This window comes from Oncorhynchus tshawytscha, unplaced genomic scaffold, assembly GCF_018296145.1.
Source record: "Oncorhynchus tshawytscha isolate Ot180627B unplaced genomic scaffold, Otsh_v2.0 Un_contig_1312_pilon_pilon, whole genome shotgun sequence".
Classification (NCBI taxonomy): Eukaryota; Metazoa; Chordata; class Actinopteri; order Salmoniformes; family Salmonidae; genus Oncorhynchus; species Oncorhynchus tshawytscha.
In genome coordinates this window covers 100,001-114,917 of record NW_024609628.1, presented here as the reverse complement: position 1 = coordinate 114,917, position 14,917 = coordinate 100,001, and the positions used below count along the sequence as shown (strand labels likewise).

General features: G+C 42.2%; 1 protein-coding gene across 1 annotated transcript in view; it reads left to right on the top strand.

The window, feature by feature from the left end:
- Nucleotides 1-1,044: 1,044 nt before the first annotated feature.
- Nucleotides 1,045-14,917, top strand: part of LOC121845324 (sodium/glucose cotransporter 5-like) — a gene marked incomplete at its 5' end in the record, with an annotated part of 55,828 nt that continues 41,955 nt past the window's right edge. Inside the window, 5 exons of the mRNA XM_042316464.1 lie at nucleotides 1,045-1,236; nucleotides 2,100-2,205; nucleotides 2,482-2,562; nucleotides 2,937-3,001; nucleotides 9,260-9,400. Coding sequence (XP_042172398.1) covers nucleotides 1,045-1,236; nucleotides 2,100-2,205; nucleotides 2,482-2,562; nucleotides 2,937-3,001; nucleotides 9,260-9,400 — 585 coding nt within the window. The remainder of the gene's footprint in view (nucleotides 1,237-2,099; nucleotides 2,206-2,481; nucleotides 2,563-2,936; nucleotides 3,002-9,259; nucleotides 9,401-14,917) is intronic.

Here is a 14,917-nt window from a genome sequence, read left to right as displayed (position 1 = left end):
TAGTAGTAGTACCATCAGTAGTAGTCAGGGGCAGTGTAACCAGCTGATTATTATGTATAGTAGTAGTACCATCAGCAGACAGGGGGGCAGTGTAACCAGCTGATTATTATGTATAGTAGTAGTACCATCAGGGGGCAGTGTAACCAGCTGATTATTATGTATAGTAGTAGTACCATCAGCAGACAGCAGGGGGCAGTGTAACCAGCTGATTATTATGTATAGTAGTAGTAGTAGTACCAGCTGATTAGTAGTGTAGTACCATCAGCAGGGGCAGTGTAACCAGCAGCTGATTATTATGTATAGTAGTAGTACCATCAGCAGACAGCAGGGGGCAGTGTAACCAGCTGATTATTATGTATAGTAGTAGTACCATCAGCAGACAGGGGGGCAGTGTAACCAGCTGATTATTATGTATAGTAGTAGTACCATCAGCAGACAGCAGGGGGCAGTGTAACCAGCTGATTATTATGTATAGTAGTAGTACCATCAGGGGGCAGTGTAACCAGCTGATTATTATGTATAGTAGTAGTACCATCAGCAGACAGCAGGGGGCAGTGTAACCAGCTGATTATTATGTATAGTAGTAGTACCATCAGCAGACAGCAGGGGGCAGTGTAACCAGCTGATTATTATGTATAGTAGTAGTACCATCAGCAGACAGCAGGGGGCAGTGTAACCAGCTGATTATTATGTATAGTAGTAGTACCATCAGCAGACAGACAGCAGGGGGCAGTGTAACCAGCTGATTATTATGTATAGTAGTAGTACCATCAGCAGGGCAGTGTAACCAGCTGATTATTATGTATAGTAGTAGTACCATCAACAGACAGCAGGGGGCAGTGTAACCAGCTGATTATTATGTATAGTAGTACCATCAGGGGGCAGTGTAACTAGCTGATTATTATGTATAGTAGTAGTACCATCAGCAGACAGCAGGGGGCAGTGTAACCAGCTGATTATTATGTATAGTAGTAGTACCATCAGCAGACAGCAGGGGGCAGTGTAACCAGCTGATTATCACACACACACACACACACCCTTTCCTGCGTGTTGCAGCTAGTTGAAGAATTCTTTAACCTGAACATTCCTCTGCTGGGCGTCTCTCTTAAACAGACAGTGTGTTTGTTCCAGATCGTGACCATGCCGGAGTACCTGGGTCGTCGGTTCGGAGGGGAGAGGATCAGAACCTACCTGTCTGTTCTCTCTCTGATGCTGTCTGTCTTCACCAAGATATCAGTATGATATATCACACCACACAGCCCTGTCGTTGTTCTGGTGTCACTGAATAGACTGTCATTGTCTCAGAGGTCAGAACACAATTACTATGACAACGGATGACCTGATTTCTCTATTTTTTGCTCTCTCCCCCATCTCTCTCCCCTCCCTCCTCTTTCTCTAATCCCCTCTTCTCTCTCTCTCTCCTCTTTCCCCCTCCTCTCTCTCTTCCCTCCACCTCTCCCTCTCTCTCCTACCTCCCCTCTCTCTCTTTCTCCTCCCTCCCCCCCTCCTCTCTCTCTCTCCTCCTTCCCCCTCCTCTCTCTCTCTCTCCTCCCCCCCTCTCTCTCTCTCTCTCTCCTCCCTCCCCTCCCTCCCCCCCCTCCCTTTCTCCTCCCTCCCTCTCCTCCCTACCCCTCCTCTCTCTCTCCTCCCTCCCCCTCCTCTCTCTCTCTCCTCCCTCCCTACCCCTCCTCTCTCTCTCTCTCTCCTCTCTCTCTCTCCTCCCTCTCTCTCCTCCCTCCCTCCCCCTCTCCTCCCTCCCTCCCCCTCTCCTCCCTACCCCTCCTCTCTCTCCTCCCTCCCCCTCCTCTCTCTCTCCTCCCTCTCTCTCTCCTCCCTCCCCCTCTCTCTCTCTCTCTCCTCCCTCTCTCTCTCTCTCGTCTCCCTCCCACTCCTCTCTCCTCCCTCTCTCCTCCCTACTCCTCCTCTCTCCCTCGTCTCCCTCCCCCTCATCTCTCCTCCCTCCACCCTCTCTCCTCCCTACCCCTCCTCTCTCCCTCGTCTCTCTCCCCCTCCTCCCTCCACCCTCTCTCCTCCCTACCCCTCCTCTCTCTCTCCCCCTCTCCTCCCTCCCCCTCCTCTCTCTCGTCTCCCTCCATCAGACAGACCTGTACTCAGGGGCGTTGTTTGTCCAGGTGTGTTTAGGATGGAACCTGTACCTGTCTACCGTCCTCATGCTGGTGGTCACTGCACTCTACACTATAGCAGGTCTATATACTATATTCTATACTATATCCTATACTATATTCTACTAGCCCTCCTCTCCCTCTACACTATAGCAGGTCTATATACTATATTCTATACTATATTCTACTATCCCTCCTCTGCCTCTACACTATAGCAGGTCTATGCACTATATTCTATACTATATTCTACTATCCCTCCTCTCCCTCTACACTATAGCAGGTCTATACACTATATTCTATACTATCTTCTATACTATATTCTACAAGCCTTAGTTCCCTCCATCTCTGTCTTCATCAGGTGGTCTGGCTGCTGTCATCTATACAGACACTCTGCAGACCTTCGTCATGATTATAGGAGCAATCATCCTCACCATCACAGGTACACACACACACACACACACACACACACACACACATCACAGGTAAGGTACACACACACACGCACACACTATCATCCTCACCATCACAGGTACACACACACACACACTATCATCCTCAACATCACAGGTACACACACACACACACACACACACACAATCATTCTCACCATCACCCTAACTTCACCAGCGTCCCCTCTCTGTCTGACTGTCTGTCTGACTGTCTGTCTGTCTGTTTGAATGTCTGTCTGTCTCTCTGTCTGTCTCTCTGTCTGTCTGTCTGACTGTCTGTCTGTCTGTCTGTCTGTCTGTCTGTCTGTCTGTCTGTCTGTCTGTCTGTCTGTCTGTCTGTCTGTCTGTCTGTCTGTCCCTCCAGCGTTCAACAAGATTGGAGGCTACAGTAACTTGGAGAGAGTTTACCAGGCAGCCATCCCTTCTAAGGTGAGTCAACAGCAACTTCCACTATCATGTGTAGTAATAATGTTGTTATTATCATAGGCATTAATGTTATTATCATAGTTATTAATGTTATTATCATAGTTAGTTATTATCATAGTTATTCATGTTATTATTATCATAGTTATTAATGTTACTATCATAGTTAATGTTATTATCATAGTTATTATGTTATTATTATCATAGGTATTAATGTTATTATCATAGTTATTATGTTACTATCATAGTTAATGTTATTATCATAGTTATATTATTATCATAGGTATTAATGTTATTATCATAGTTATTATCATAGTTAGTTATTATCATAGTTATCAATGTTATTATTATCATAGTTATTAATGCTATTATCATAGTTAATGTTATTATCATAGTTATTAATGTTATTATTATCATAGTTATTAATGTTATTATTATCATAGTTTAATTTATTATCATAGTTATTAATGTTATTATTATCATAGTTATTAATGTTATTATTATCATAGTTATTAATGTTATTATTATCATAGTTATTTATTATTATCATAGTTATTATTTATTATCATAGTTAGTTATTATCATTAAATGTTATTATTATCATAGTTATTGATTATCATAGTTAATGTTATTATCATAGTTATTAATGTTATTATTATCATAGTTATTAATGATTATTATCATAGTTAATGTTATTATCATAGTTATCAATGTTATTATTATCATAGTTATTGATGTTAGTTATTATCATAGTCATCAATGTTATTATTATCATAGTTATTAATGTTATTATCATAGTTATTGATGTTGTTATTATCATAGTTAATGTTATTATCATAGTTATTATTATCATAGTTTAATTTATTATTACATAGTTATTGATGTTATTATCATAGTCATCAGTTATTAATGTTATTATTTATTATTATCATAGTTATTATCATTGGTATTAATGCTACTATCATAGGTGTTAATGTTATTATTATCATAGTCATTAACGTTATTATCATATTAATGCTACTATCATAGGTATTAATGTTATTATTATCATAGTCATTAACGTTATTATCATTGGTATTAATGCTACTATCATAGGTGTTAATGTTATTATTATCAGTTATTAATGTTATTATTATCATGGTTATCAATGTTGTTATCATAGTTATTAATGTTGTTATCATAGTTATTACTGTTATTATTATCGTAGGTGTTAATGCTGCTATCATAGGTGTTAATGTTAATTATCATAGGCATTAATGGTATTATTATCATAGTTATTAATGTTGTTATCGTAGTTATTAATGTTATTATTATCATAGTTAATTTATTATCATAGGCATTAATGGTATCATTATCATAGTTATTAATGTTATTATTATAGTTATTAATGTTATTATGGTACTATCATAGTTATTAATGTTATTATTATAGTTATTAATGTTATTATTATAGTTATTAATGTTATTATTTATCATAATGTTATTATCATAGTTATTACATTCAAATCAAATTCAAATCAAATCAAATCAAATTTTATTTGTCACATACACATGGTTAGTAGATGTTAATGCGAGTGTAGCGAAATGCTTGTGCTTCTAGTTCCGACAATGCAGTAATAACGAGCAAGTAATCTAACTAACAATTCCAAAAAAACTACTGTCTTATACACAGTGTAAGTGGATAAAGAATATGTACATAAGGATATATGAATGAGTGATGGTACAGAGCAGCATAGGCAAGATACAGTAGATGATATCGAGTACAGTATATACATATGAGATAAGTATGTAAACCAAGTGGCATAGTTAAAGTGGCTAGTGATACATGTATTACATAAGGATGCAGTCGATGATATAGAGTACAGTATCAACGTATGCATATGAGATGAACAATGTAGGGTAAGTAACATTATATAAGGTAGCATTGTTTAAAGTGGCTAGTGATATATTTACATCATTTCCCATCAATTCCCATGATTAAAGTGGCTGGAGTAGAGTCAGTGTCATTGACAGTGTGTTGGCAGTAGCCACTCAATGTTAGTGGTGGCTGTTTAACAGTCTGATGGCCTTGAGATAGAAGCTGTTTTTCAGTCTCTCGGTCCCAGCTTTGATGCACCTGTACTGACCTCGCCTTCTGGATGACAGCGGGGTGAACAGGCAGTGGCTCGGGTGGTTGATGTCCTTGATGATCTTTATGGCCTTCCTGTAGCATCGGGTGGTGTAGGTGTCCTGGAGGGCAGGTAGTTTGCCCCCGGTGATGCGTTGTGCAGACCTCACTACCCTCTGGAGAGCCTTACGGTTGAGGGCGGTGCAGTTGCCATACCAGGCGGTGATACAGCCCGCCAGGATGCTCTCGATTGTGCATCTGTAGAAGTTTGTGAGTGCTTTTGGTGACAAGCCGAATTTCTTCAGCCTCCTGAGGTTGAAGAGGCGCTGCTGCGCCTTCCTCACGATGCTGTCTGTGTGAGTGGACCAATTCAGTTTGTCTGTGATGTGTATGCCGAGGAACTTAAAACTTGCTACCCTCTCCACTACTGTTCCATCGATGTGGATGGGGGTGTTCCCTCTGCTGTTTCCTGAAGTCCACAATCATCTCCTTAGTTTTGTTGACGTTGAGTGTGAGGTTATTTTCCTGACACCACACTCCGAGGGCCCTCACCTCCTCCCTGTAGGCCGTCTCGTCGTTGTTGGTAATCAAGCCTACCACTGTTGTGTCGTCCGCAAACTTGATGATTGAGTTGGAGGCGTGCATGGCCACGCAGTCGTGGGTGAACAGGGAGTACAGGAGAGGGCTCAGAACGCACCCTTGTGGGGCCCCAGTGTTGAGGATCAGCGGGGAGGAGATGTTGTTGCCTACCCTCACCACCTGGGGGCGGCCCGTCAGGAAGTCCAGTACCCAGTTGCACAGGGCGGGGTCGAGACCTAGGGTCTCGAGCTTGATGACGAGCTTGGAGGGTACTATGGTGTTGAATGCCGAGCTGTAGTCGATGAACAGCATTCTCACATAGGTATTCCTCTTGTCCAGATGGGTTAGGGCAGTGTGCAGTGTGGTTGAGATTGCATCGTCTGTGGACCTATTTGGGCGGTAAGCAAATTGGAGTGGGTCAAGGGTGTCAGGTAGGGTGGAGGTGATATGGTCCTTGACTAGTCTCTCAAAGCACTTCATGATGACGGATGTGAGTGCTACGGGCGGTAGTCGTTTAGCTCAGTTACCTTAGCTTTCTTGGGAACAGGAACAATGGTGGCCCTCTTGAAGCATGTGGGAACAGCAGACTGGTATAGGGATTGATTGAATATGTCCGTAAACACACCGGCCAGCTGGTCTGTGCATGCTCTGAGGGCGCGGCTGGGGATGCCGTCTGGGCCTGCAGCCTTGCGAGGGTTAACACGTTTAAATGTCTTACTCACTTCGGCTGCAGTGAAGGAGAGACCGCATGTTTCCGTTGCAGGCCGTGTCAGTGGCACTGTATTGTCCTCAAAGCGGGCAAAAAAGTTATTTAGTCTGCCTGGGAGCAAGACATCCTGGTCCGTGACTGGGCTGGGTTTCTTCCTGTAGTCCGTGATTGACTGTAGACCCTGCCACATGCCTCTTGTGTCTGAGCCGTTGAATTGAGATTCTACTTTGTCTCTGTACTGGCGCTTAGCTTGTTTGATAGCCTTGCGGAGAGAATAGCTGCACTGTTTGTATTTGGTCATGTTTCCGGTCACCTTGCCCTGATTAAAAGCAGTGGTTCGTGCCTTCAGTTTCACACGAATGCTGCCATCAATCCACGGTTTCTGGTTAGGGAATGTTTTAATCGTTGCTATGGGAACGACATCTTCAACGCACGTTCTAATGAACTCGCACACCGAATCAGCGTATTCGTCAATGTTGTTGTCTGACGCAATACGAAACATCTCCCAGTCCACGTGATGGAAGCAGTCTTGGAGTGTGGAGTCAGCTTGGTCGGACCAGCATTGGACAGACCTCAGCGTGGGAGCCTCTTGTTTTAGTTTCTGTCTGTAGGCAGGGATCAACAAAATGGAGTCGTGGTCAGCTTTTCCGAAAGGGGGCGGGGCAGGGCCTTATATGCGTCGCGGAAGTTAGAGTAACAATGATCCAGGGTCTTTCCACCCCTGGTTGCGCAATCGATATGCTGATAAAATTTAGGAGTCTTGTTTTCAGATTAGCCTTGTTAAAATCCCCAGCTACAATGAATGCAGCCTCCGGATAAATCGTTTCCAGTTTGCAGAGAGTTAAATAAAGTTCGTTCAGAGCCATCGATGTGTCTGCTTGGGGGATATATACGGCTGTGATTATAATCGAAGAGAATTCTCTTGGTAGATAATGCGGTCTACATTTGATTGTGAGGAATTCTAAATCAGGTGAACAGAAGGATTTGAGTTCCTGTATGTTTCTTTCATCTCACCATGTCACGTTGGCCATAAGGCATACGCCCCCGCCCGTCTTCTTACCAGAAAGATGTTTGTTTCTGTCGGCGCGATGCGTGGAGAAACCCGCTGGCTGCACCGCTGGATTGCGTCTCACCAGTGAGCCATGTTTCCGTGAAGCAGAGAACGTTACAGTCTCTGATGTCCCTCTGGAATGCTACCCTTGCTCGGATTTCATCAACCTTGTTGTCAAGAGACTGGACATTGGCAAGAAGAATGCTAGGGAGTGGTGCACGATGTGCCCGTCTCCGGAGTCTGACCAGAAGACCGCTTCGTTTCCCTCTTTTTCTGAGTCGTTTTTTTTTTTGGTCGCTGCATGTGATCCACTCGGTTACACTGGTTGTAAGGCAGAACACAGGATCCGCATCGCGAAAAACATATTCTTGGTCGTACTGATGGTGAGTTGACGCTGATCTTATATTCAGTAGTTCTTCTCGGCTGTATGTAATGAAACCTAAGATGACCTGGGGTACTAGTGTAAGAAATAACACGGTTAATGTTGTTATCGTAGTTATTAATGTTACTCATAATGTTATTATCATGGTTATCAATGTTATTATCATCATAGTTATTACTGTTGTTATTATCATCGTTATTACTGTTACTCATGTTATTATTATCATAGTAGTGTTATTATCAGTAGTAATGTTATTATAATAGTAGTAGTGTTATTATCAGTAGTAATGTTATTATAATAGTAGTAATGTTATTATCAGTAGTAATAGTATTATAATAGTAGTAATGTTATTATGAGTAGTAATGTTATTATCTGTATTATAATAGTAGTAGTGTTATTATCAGTCGTAATGTTATTATCAGTAGTAATAGTATTATAATAGTAGTAATGTTAGTATCAGTAGTAATAGTATTATTAGTGGTAATAGTATTATCAGTAGTAGTAATGCTATCAGTATTACAGTATTAAATTAGTAATAGTATTATAATAGTAGTAATGTTATTATCAGCAGTAATAGTATTATAATAGTACTAATGTTGTTATCAGTATTATAATAGTAGTAATGTTATTATCAGTAGTAATAGTATTATAATAGCACTAGTACTATAGCAGTAGTAGTGTTATTATCAGTAGTAATGTTAGTATCAGTAGTAATAGTATTATTAGTGGTAATAGTATTATCAGTAGTAGTAATGTTATCAGTATTACAGTATTAAATTAGTAATAGTATTATAATAGTAGTAGTACTATAACAGTAGTAATGTTATTATCAGTAGAAATAGTATTATAATAGTAGTAGTACTATAACAGTAGTAATGTTATTATCAGTAGAAATACTATTATAATAGGAGTAGTACTATAACAGTAGTAATGTTATTATCAGTAGTAATAGTATTATAATAGTAGTAGTACTATAACAGTAGTAATGTTATTATCAGTAGTAATAGTATTATAATAGTAGTAGTACTATAACAGTAGTAATGTTATTATCAGTAGTAATACTATTATAATATTAGTCATGTTATTATCAGTAGAAATAACATTATAGTAGTAGTAGTACTATAGCAGTAGTAGTGTTATTATCAGTAGTAATATTATTATAATAGTAGTAGTGTTATTATCAGTAGTAATAGTATTATAATAGCACTAGTACTATAGCAGTAGTAATGTTATTATCAGTAGTAGTGTTATTATCAGTAGTAATAGTATTATAATAGTAGTAGTGTTATTATCAGTATTATAGTATTATAATAGTAGTAATGTTATTATCAGTAGTAGTGTTATTATCAGTAGTAATAGTATTATAATAGTAGTAATGTTATTATCAGTAATATATTAGTAGTGAGGTTTATAGTGTGATTCTCATTGTTTTTTCAGATCATTCCCAACAGTAGCTGTCACCTGCCCAGAGAGGACGCCATGCACCTGTTTAGACACCCGGTTACTGGAGACCTGCCCTGGCCTGGCATGACCCTGGGACTGACTATACTGGCTACCTGGTACTGGTGTACTGACCAGGTAGATATAACCTCTAACCCCTGACCCTGGCATGACCCTGGGACTGACTATACTGGCTACCAGGTAGATCTGACCCCTGACCTCTAACCCTGGCATGACCCTGGGAGTGACTGCATTTGGAAAGTATTCAAACCCCTTGACTTTTTCCACACTTTGTTACGTTAGAGCCTTATTCTAAAATGGATTAATTATTTTCCTCATCAATCTATACACAATACCCCATAATGACATCACAATACCCCATAATGACATCACAATACCCCATAATGACATCACAATACCCCATAATGACATCAGAATACCCCATAATGACAAAGCGAAAACAGGTTTTACATAAATATTCAGACCCTTTGCTATGAGACTCGAAATTGATCTCATCCTGTTTCCATTGATAATCCTTGAGATGTTTCTACAACTTGATTGGAGTCCACCTGTGGTAAATTCAATTGATTGGACAGGATTTTGGAAAGGCACACATCTGTCTATATAAGGTCCTACAGTTGACAGTGCATGTCAGAGCAAAAATCAAGCCATGAGGTCGAAGGAATTGTCCGTAGAGCTCCGAGACAGGATTGTGACGAGGCACAGATCTCGGGAAAGGTACCAAAACATTTTCTCACCATTGAAGGTCATCAAGAAAACAGTGGCCTCCATCATTGTTGTTTGGAACCACCAAGACTCTTCCTAGAGCTGGCCGCCTGGCCAAACTGAGAAAACAGGGGAGAAGGGGCCTTGGTCAGGGAGGTGACCAAGAACCCGATGGTCACTCTGACAGAGCTCCAGAGTTCCTCTGTGGAGATGGGAGAACCTTCCAGAAGGACAACCGTCCTGCAGCACTCCACCAATCAGGTAGAGGGGTCAAACGGAAGCACCTCCTCAGTAAAAGTCACATGACAGCCCGGTTGGAGTTTGCCAAAAGGCACCTAAAGGACTCTGACCATGAAAAACAAGATTCTCTGGTCTGATGAAACCAAGATTGAACTCGTTGGCCTGAATGCCAAGCGTCACATCTGGAGGAAACCTGGCACCATCCCTGTGGGGATGTTTTTCAGCAGCAGGGACTGGGAGACTAGTCAGGATCGAGGGAAAGTTGAACGGAGCAAAGTACAGAGAGAGATCCTTGATGAAAACCTGCTCCACCTTCCAACAGGACAACGACCCTAAGCACATAGCCAAGACAACGCAGGAGTGGCTTCGGGACAAGTCTCTGAATGTCCTTGAGTGACCCAGCCAGAGCCCGAACATCTCTGGAGAGACCTGAAAATAGCTGTGCAGCGACGCTCCCCATCCAACCTGACATCCAACCTGACAGCTTTAAAGGATTTGTAGAGAAGAATGGGAGAAACTCCCCAGATACAGGTGTGCCAAGCTGGTAGCATCATACCCAAGAAGACTCTAGAGTAGGAGAAACTCCCCAGATACAGGTGTGCCAAGCTGGTAGCATCATACCCAAGGAGACTCTAGAGTAGGAGAAACTCCCCAGATACAGGTGTGCCAAGCTGGTAGCATCATACCCAAGGAGACTCTAGAGTAGGAGAAACTCCCCAGATACAGGTGTGCCAAGCTTGTAGCATCATACCCAAGGAGACTCTAGAGTAGGAGAAACTCCCCAGATACAGGTGTGCCAAGCTGGTAGCATCATACCCATGGAGACTCTAGAGTAGGAGAAACTCCCCAGATACAGGTGTGCCAAGCTTGTAGCATCATACCCAAGGAGACTCTAGAGTAGGAGAAACTCCCCAGATACAGGTGTGCCAAGCTTGTAGCATCATACCCAAGGAGACTCTAGAGTAGGAGAAACTCCCCAGATACAGGTGTGCCAAGCTGGTAGCATCATACCCAAGGAGACTCAAAGGCATAATCGCTGCCAAAGCTGCTTCAACAAAGGGTCTGAATACTGTAAATGTAAAGGGTCTGAATACTGTAAATGTAAAGGGTCTGAATACTGTAAATGTAAAGGGTCTGAATACTGTAAATGTAAAGGGTCTGAATACTGTAAATGTAAAGGGTCTGAATACTAAATGTAAAGGGTCTGAATACTGTAAATGTAAAGGGTCTGAATACTGTAAATGTAAAGGGTCTGAATACTAAATGTAAAGGGTCTGAATACTGTAAATGTAAAGGGTCTGAATACTGTAAATTAAAGGGTCTGAATACTGTAAATGTAAAGGGTCTGAATACTGTAAATGTAAAGGGTCTGAATACTGTAAATGTAAAGGGTCTGAATACTGTAAAGGGTCTGAATACTGTAAATGTAAAGGGTCTGAATACTGTAAATGTAAAGGGTCTGAATACTGTAAATGTAAAGGGTCTGAATACTGTAAATGTAAAGGGTCTGAATACTGTAAATGTAAAGGGTCTGAATACTGTAAATGTAAAGGGTCTGAATACTAAATGTAAAGGGTCTGAATACTGTAAATGTAAAGGGTCTGAATACTAAATGTAAAGGGTCTGAATACTGTAAATGTAAAGGGTCTGAATACTGTAAATGTAAAGGGTCTGAATACTAAATGTAAAGGGTCTGAATACTGTAAATGTAAAGGGTCTGAATACTAAATGTAAAGGGTCTGAATACTGTAAATGTAAAGGGTCTGAATACTGTAAATGTAAAGGGTCTGAATACTGTAAATGTAAAGGGTCTGACTACTGTAAATGTAAAGGGTCTGAATACTGTAAATGTAAAGGGTCTGAATACTGTAAATGTAAAGGGTCTGAATACTGTAAATGTAAATGTGACGATTGCAAATAATTCTAAACCTGTTTTTGCTTTGTCATTTTGGTGTATTTATTGTGTGTAGATGAGGGGCGAAAAAACAATTTAATCCATTGTAGAATAAGTCTGAAACGTAACAAAATGTGGACAAAGTCAAGGGCTCGGAATACTTTCTGAATGCACTGTACTAGCTACATGCTACTGGTACACTGACCAGGTAACCTCTAACCCCTGACCTTTAACTCCTAACAGTAAAAACCAACCAACAACGTTCAGTCAAGATCACTTTATTGATAACATTCTCCTAACGTTATAACAACGTTCATGTCCAACATCGGCAAAAATCTGCCATCGTTTCAAAACGTTACTCACGCCCCCATAGTCCCAGTAACCAATCAGAGTGAGCGTTAGGCCACTCAGAGTCTCTCCAGCCAAGTAAACCTAGCTGGTCAGACTACGGGGGCCTGGAGAGGACAGCCCTCTCAAACAGAGGAAAATCAAATAAATCCTTAAATTTTAAGGTTTCAACAAATGTCCAGATCGCCCATTGGCCAGATTACGTCCAGATCGCCCCATTGGCCAGATTACGTCCAGATCGCCCCATTGGCCAGATTACGTCCAGATCGCCCCATTGGCCAGATTACGTCCAGATCGCCCCATTGGCCAGATTACGTCCAGATCGCCCCATTGGCCAGATTACGTCCAGATCGCCCCATTGGCCAGATTACGTCCAGATCGCCCCATTGGCCAGATTACGTCCAGATCGCCCCATTGGCCAGATTACATCCAGATCGCCCCATTGGCCAGATTACGTCCAGATCGCCCCATTGGCCAGATTACGTCCAGATCGCCCCATTGGCCAGATTACGTCCAGATCGCCCCATTGGCCAGATTACGTCCAGATCGCCCCATTGGCCAGATTACGTCCAGCGCCCCATTGGCCAGGAAAAGCCCATGTTAAAAAAACAACATTAAAACATTTTTCTGGCAAACATTAAAAAACCAGCTGGAAAATGTCCTGCAAACATTCAATTAACGTGACAGTAGATAGACAGTAGACAGACATCCAGACAAGGTTAGTTAAAGAAAGAGTCACGTTGTATCTGTTGTGGTCCTGCAGCTATCACGTTGTATCTGTCTTGGTCCTGCAGCTATCACGTTGTATCTGTCTTGGTCCTGCAGCTATCACGTTGTACCTGTTGTGGTCCTGCAGCTATCACGTTGTATCAGAGTGAGTCTAACTTGGTCCTGCAGCTATCACGTTGTATCTGTCTTGGTCCTGCAGCTATCACGTTGTATCAGAGTGAGTCTGTTTTGGTCCTGCAGCTATCACGTTGTATCTGTCTTGGTCCTGCAGCTATCACGTTGTATCAGAGTGAGTCTGTCTTGGTCCTGCAGCTATCACGTTGTATCAGAGTGAGTCTGTCTTGGTCCTGCAGCTATCACGTTATATCTGTCTTGGTCCTGCAGCTATCACGTTGTATCTGTCTTGGTCCTGCAGCTATCACGTTGTATCTGTCTTGGTCCTGCAGCTATCACATTGTATCTGTCTTGGTCCTGCAGCTATCACATTGTATCTGAGTGAGTCTATCATTGGTCCTGCAGCTATCACATTGTATCTGAGTGAGTCTATCATTGGTCCTGCAGCTATCACATTGTATCTGAGTGAGTCTATCATTGGTCCTGCAGCTATCACATTGTATCTGAGTGAGTCTATCATTGGTCCTGCAGCTATCACGTTGTATCTGAGTGAATCATGATCTCCTGTGCAGATACCCTGAGTTACTGCATCGTCTTGTATCATGTTCATCTGCAATATTCTCTGTTCATCCTGCTCCTTGTGGCAACATATTGTTGAGTCTCATTTTCAACATTCAGATAACATTCTTTAAACAATAGAGAAACTTCCAAATGTCCAGTCACGTTATTAATCTGGTCAGAGCAACCAATCAGACACATGATCTGGTCAGAGCAACCAATCAGACACATGATCTGGTCAGAGCAACCAATCAGACACATCATCTAGTCAGAGCAATCCACTCAGACACATGATCTGGTCAGAGCAACCAATCAGACACATGATCAAGTCAGAGCAACCAATCAGACACATGATCTGGTCAAAGCAACCAATCAGACACATGATCTGGTCAGAGCAACCGATCAGACACATGATCAAGTCAGAGCAACCAATCAGACACATGATCAAGTCAGAGCAACCAATCAGACAAACATAAAAAACAACATTCAGTTACATTGTCTGTCTAACTTCCTGCTAGCCGTCCCATTGGTCCATACATTAGTCAATCCTAGCCGACCTCCTTGTTGTCAAGCGACGCTTTCGTCTGTGAGGCTATATACCGCCCCCTCAGTAGTTGATTGGTCAGTTTGGAGAAGGACACGCCCATAGCTCCTGCCGGATTGGATGCTCGGTGTGGGGAGGCGTGGCCAGGGGAAAGTCCCGCCCCTTTGTAGGCAGGGCTGTGTCGTCGTGGCGACCAGCTGGAGCGAGTATCGGAGGGCTGCAGTGATTGGCCCTGCAAGTAGCGTGGTCCTCCAATCGCAGGGCACGATGCTAGTGGCGTGCGGTGGACACTTCCTGGTTTGGCAATGATGACTTTAGCCCTGCCCCTCTGGCGCCCATCACGACCTGGCGACCTGGAGCTCTGAAACAACTAGAGAGTCAGAGAGGGAGCGTTAGACTGAGAGCGAGAGGGCGCGTTAGACTGAGTCAGAGAGAGAGAGTGTTAGACTGAGTCAGAGAGAGAGGGAGCGTTAGACTGAGTCAGAGAGAGAGAGAGTGTTAG